The sequence below is a fragment of the Ixodes scapularis genome, unplaced genomic scaffold, assembly GCF_016920785.2.
Source record: "Ixodes scapularis isolate PalLabHiFi unplaced genomic scaffold, ASM1692078v2 PGA_scaffold0__279_contigs__length_252992795, whole genome shotgun sequence".
Classification (NCBI taxonomy): domain Eukaryota; kingdom Metazoa; phylum Arthropoda; class Arachnida; order Ixodida; family Ixodidae; genus Ixodes; species Ixodes scapularis.
This window is the reverse complement of record NW_024609835.1, coordinates 11258880-11263862: the sequence shown is the minus strand read 5'-3', so window position 1 is coordinate 11263862 and position 4983 is coordinate 11258880. Positions and strand designations below refer to the sequence as shown.

The following is a 4983-nucleotide window of genomic DNA, read 5'->3' as shown; positions in this document are numbered from 1 at the left end:
GTGACGCGAGCGTCATCTGCAAGCTTGCGATAGCCAGCCCAACAATCAGTGATTATTCTTGTTTCAGGGCGGACCCACTCGGCTACTAGCCCTTGCAGTGTTTTAGCGTCACGGGTCTCCACGGGAACAAGAAAGCAGCACCCGCTGCAACGCGCCACACCGCCGAAAACCCACTGGCCAGGCCTTAAATACCCGCGATGGTACTTGTGCCGACCGAACATACTCTCGTCTGGTTCTACAGTCACGCCGTCGCCACTAATCATGTCTGAATGCTTAAAGACGGCATTTACCACAACCTCCCGACAAAGGCCAACACCACCTAGACTACTTCAAAGCCTCTGCATATCCTCCTCTCCCAGTACGTGACGTCAGCACACTACGACGGAGCGGACGGAGCCGTCTCGGTTTTTTTCGTTCGTCGCGCGGAGGAGGCAGGACGGCGGGGTCGGATTCCGCGACCTTGGAGCGGCAGTTTGGCAGCTGTCACGTGCGCGCGGAGAAGAACAAGCCGTTGCTTCGTATTTCACGAAAATAAGAAGCGTTATAATTAAGCTGCAGGTTGAAAAAAAAAGTTATATTGGTCGTAAATATATCTATTTATGACTGTAAAATATTTGTAGGATGTAGAACTTTTCAAAGACTTGCGTTCCGCGATCTGATCAATCTTATTTCGAGCCGATCTGGTTATTCGCAGCGAAGTAATCATCATCAGCGGGGATCATGGCCGACCGTTGGTGACCGACTGTGCGATCTTTGTTTTGCGGAACGAGCCTTTCTCGCAAGTGAACCGTGAAAATGCCTGGACACTGTTGTGTTCCCGAGTGTCGCGGGAACTATGACGGCGAGGAGACTGTGCGTGTGTTCACGTTCCCATCGGATCCCACCAGAAACGCGCAATGGATACGAGCCATCCCACGTGAGGACTTCACGCCCGGAAAGCGCTCAGTGGTAAGAGCAGCATTCGTAAGTTTTCTTGTCGGATGTCAGTTATTGTGGGTCCATATTCTCGCTCTTCATGTTGCTTGCTTGGAATCAAATATCTACTCTCTAGAAATGTGTGTATTCACGATTTCCAGTTCTGCTACACTTTTACGTCGAAGTGTAGCGCAGAAAACTGCGATGTGATGCCAGTCATTCGACCCTTCACTCGCGCTGCATTTGTGCCTTCGCGTTGTGGTTATTTACTTTTACCGACTTAATTTTCTTAATTTTTTCGATAGCATGCCATCGCAAGAAAATTATCCCGCGAATAAATTTCACATTATAGTTACGATTACATAGCCAATTTCGAATCGCGAATACTATATTCTGAAAAATATTCCTCAAATGTCGAACGAGCGAAAATGAGGTCCTTAACAGTAATATCAAACTTGTGACCCCTTCTAGTTTTTAAAATGCATGATTTTTTTTTTTTTTATCTTCAGGTATGTGAAAAACACTTTCAAGCCTCAGACATTCTCGATTCAACGAGGTATGTGGACTCAAAAACTGGCAGAGTGATCGAAGCCAAACTGAAGCTTTCACGTCTCCGCCCTGACGCCGTGCCACGCATATTTCCTAACTGCCCGGCGTACCTGTCAAGTTCCACTGCCAGCACATCCCGAGAGACACCTGAGCAGAAGAGGATTCGCCTCGACGCAACTTCTCTGCGAGAAGCCATCAGCCTCTCTCTCGAGATGCATAAAGAAGAAGAAGAGAGAAACAAGGTCGAAACATTTCAAGCTCTCCTGGATTGCCTTCCATGTCTCAAGGTGTCCCAGTTCTGGACAGTTATTTCTCGGCAGAACTGCCTACTGTTCCTGAATCTTAAGGTGGACAACGCCCCCTTAATTCGGCAGTCAATTACAATCTCCGAAGACCTCTCCGTGAAAGTGTTCTTCCAAGATGTCCAGGTCACGAAGATTGATGGCATAGACGCCATTCCAAGAACAGTAAACGACATGCGAGATTTGTCCCGTCTGCTGGATGCTGTGGAGTCTTTGGAGGAAATGCGTGCATCCGAGACCGAAAACAGAGTCAGTGCCATACTGAAACTTGCGCTTTCACTCCTTGAAGATGTTACAAACTCTAATCTGAAAGATGACGAGCGGCATAGCGCTTTGAGCTTCTTGAAAGAACAGGTGGTTCTACTTCTCAGCAAGACACCTCAGTACTCTTCAGAGTTGCTAGTTTTTTCAAGCCTTCTCTTTACCATCTCTCCTCATGCTTACAGGTTCTTGAGGAGTTCTGCAAACTTGAAACTTCCTCACCAGTCTACTATACGACGTGTTTGTGGTTCCTACGAAGTTAGCCCAGCGGCCGAGCAGCAAAGTACTTCCCTTTTATCATATGCCAAGAAGCTGGCTACTACAATGAAGCAACACGAAAAGACAGTGGTGCTCATGATGGATGAAATTCATTTGCAGCCCTATTTTGACTACAAAGGCGGATCAGTTGTTGGTGCTGCCAGTAATAGCCCAAATGCAGCAAAGACTGCACACGTCTTTATGATGCAAAGCCTGCTTTCATCCCAGAAAAATGTTGTCCATATTCTTCCAGTTGATCAAATCAATGCGCAGCAGCTGCACACTGTTCTTCGCAGCATCATTACTGAGCTGGAGAACGTAGGCTTGCATGTGGTCGCTGTCATCACAGACAACAACTCCATAAACAGAAAAACAATGTCCCTTTTTAAAACACCACCGGAACTTTGCAGCGTCTATCCACATCCCTCAGACCCGGAGTGTCCTCTTTTCTTTGTTGTCGACCCTGTTCACATACTAAAGTGCGTGAGGAACAATTGGATTAATCAGAAAAACATCGGAACCTGCATGTTCTTCCCTCCCATCAAGGGTCCTTTCACCAAACCATGGACAGCGTCGTTCAAGACGCTTCGGGAGCTTCACTCAAAGGAACAGGACCAGCTCATCAAGTCCGCTCCAACCCTATCGATGAAAGCGCTGCATCCATCCAACATGGAGCGACAAAATGTCAAGCTGGCTCTGAAGGTTTTCAGTCCATCTACAATCGCAGCCTTAGAGACCTGTGGGCTTCGACTTGGCTTGGAATATGCCGCTGGAACAGCAGAGTTCTTGAAGATTGTCGAAAGGTGGTGGAGCATCGTAAATGTTAAGACGTGCAACAAGGGCCGACGACTTCGAGATGACTTCCAGTCTCCAGTCACGTCTTTGTCAGGCCCACAAATCGAGTACCTCACCAATGTGATAGAATGGCTAGATCTGTGGCAATCCCTGAAGTTTGACACAGGCAGGCTCACACCGGACACTCACAGTGCCCTCCGACTCACGACGTCCACCTTGGTGAAGCTGACAAGCTACTGCCTTCAAGAGATGGGATTTGACTACGTACTACTCGGAAAATTCCAGACCGACTGTTTGGAAGACAGGTTTGGAAAGTACCGACAGCTTGCTGGTGCCCAATATCATGTTTCTATAAGACAGATATTTGAATCTGAACGGAAGCTTCGCCTTCAGAAAGTCCTCCAGCTCCCAGATATGGAGGTGGCAGCATCTGCAGTCGAGATGGATGGGTCTGTACTGGATAACTTCAGGATTGAAGTGACGGACATGGACATTACTAACAAGGCTCCAAACCTCGCAGCGATCACCTACGTGGCAGGCTACTGTGCTCACGCTGCACTCAAGAAGCTCTCCTGCACTGCCTGCAGAGCAAACTTAGTGCTGGAACGTGACATCCAAGTTGAGAACTCGGACATCATCAGAAGCATGAACCGAGGTGGACTCAAGTTCCCCCAGCCAGCTGTCGTCAATGCTGTGGTCACAACAGAAATAGTGCTTGACAAGCTGAGGAGCGAGAAGTATGCCACACAATTCCACGGGTTGCCAAACCAGAAAGCGGCACTGCTGACACTCACGCATAATATATTGGATGACTCCAATGATCTCGATGTGTGTGATAGTGGTCATTCGCCACAGCTGGTGATGCGTCACATTTTGAGCGCAGCAACGAACATTGTACTGAACAACTATTGCAAGACAAAGAATGACCAGCTGGTTCTCAAGAAATTAACCCAAAAGCGAAAGATGAAGACTCTGAAGCACTGACGCTATTTTGACTGACCTTACTTGTGATGACTTCATGTGACTGATTTTCATTCAGTCCACACATTCCATTTTTAGTGTAAATAAACATTCAATCATTGAACTTCTGTGCTGCACAAATTATGATCCAGGGTTATAATATCATAAGTCTACTTGATTTTATTGAATTAAGAGCCAGATTATTGTAGAAAGTCGTGAAAAATAGTATGAAATACTGAAGCTATAGGAAAATGGTAAACCTCATTATTTTCCTAACCCCATGTTTAGCAAACTAAAATATCGGGAGGAACACGGGAAGATTTCTTAAGTCGGAATTTATTGAGTGTACAAACGTCCACTTATTTTATGAACTCTACATATATCCATTAGACCTAAATCGCGAAATATTTGGCCCGCCAAAATTGAAAACTGTGCAGTACCTTGATATATGTTTGTCATTAAAGAATTTGACTCTTAGTGCTATACTAGTAAGCACCTGCATGTACACCCATTGAACTACAGCTCTAATATTCAAAATAAATCGCCGAATGGGTTTCCTAATTTACAGAGCACAAAAGATCAACAGCAGGATGAATAGTTTTCCCGATGCACGGAACAGCCGAGCGCGCATCTAGGGACGCCGCTGCGGGAGAGCTCAACGCCGAAAGAAGCCGAACTTCCAGGCTGGTCGTAGTGTGATGACGTCACGAAGACGTGGAGAGGCCTTGAGCTAGTCTAGGTGGTGTTGGTTCGACTGCTCCCTTCTCTGTGACGATGCCGTCCGTCGACATACGTTTGGCGTTTGTTTTTTTGTTGTTTTCTTTTTGTCACGCGATGGTGTAGTCCGACGGATCAACCAATGAGTTTGTTAGAATTGTGTCACGAGGTATAAAAAGGCGGATGAAATAAATATAATAAATGCAAAGAAGCGCGCAGTTCCCCC

The 4983-nt window shown here is 46.5% G+C and overlaps 1 protein-coding gene across 1 annotated transcript; it reads left to right on the top strand.

Moving 5' to 3' along the window:
- The first annotated feature begins 795 nt into the window (after positions 1-795).
- LOC115324468 lies at positions 796-4313 on the top strand. Its single transcript, XM_029985117.4, has 2 exons — positions 796-948; positions 1425-4313. Exons 1-2 carry the CDS (start codon positions 796-798, stop codon positions 4062-4064), a joined length of 2793 nt encoding a protein of 930 aa, XP_029840977.4. The 3' UTR covers positions 4065-4313.
- The last annotated feature ends 670 nt before the right edge of the window (positions 4314-4983 follow it).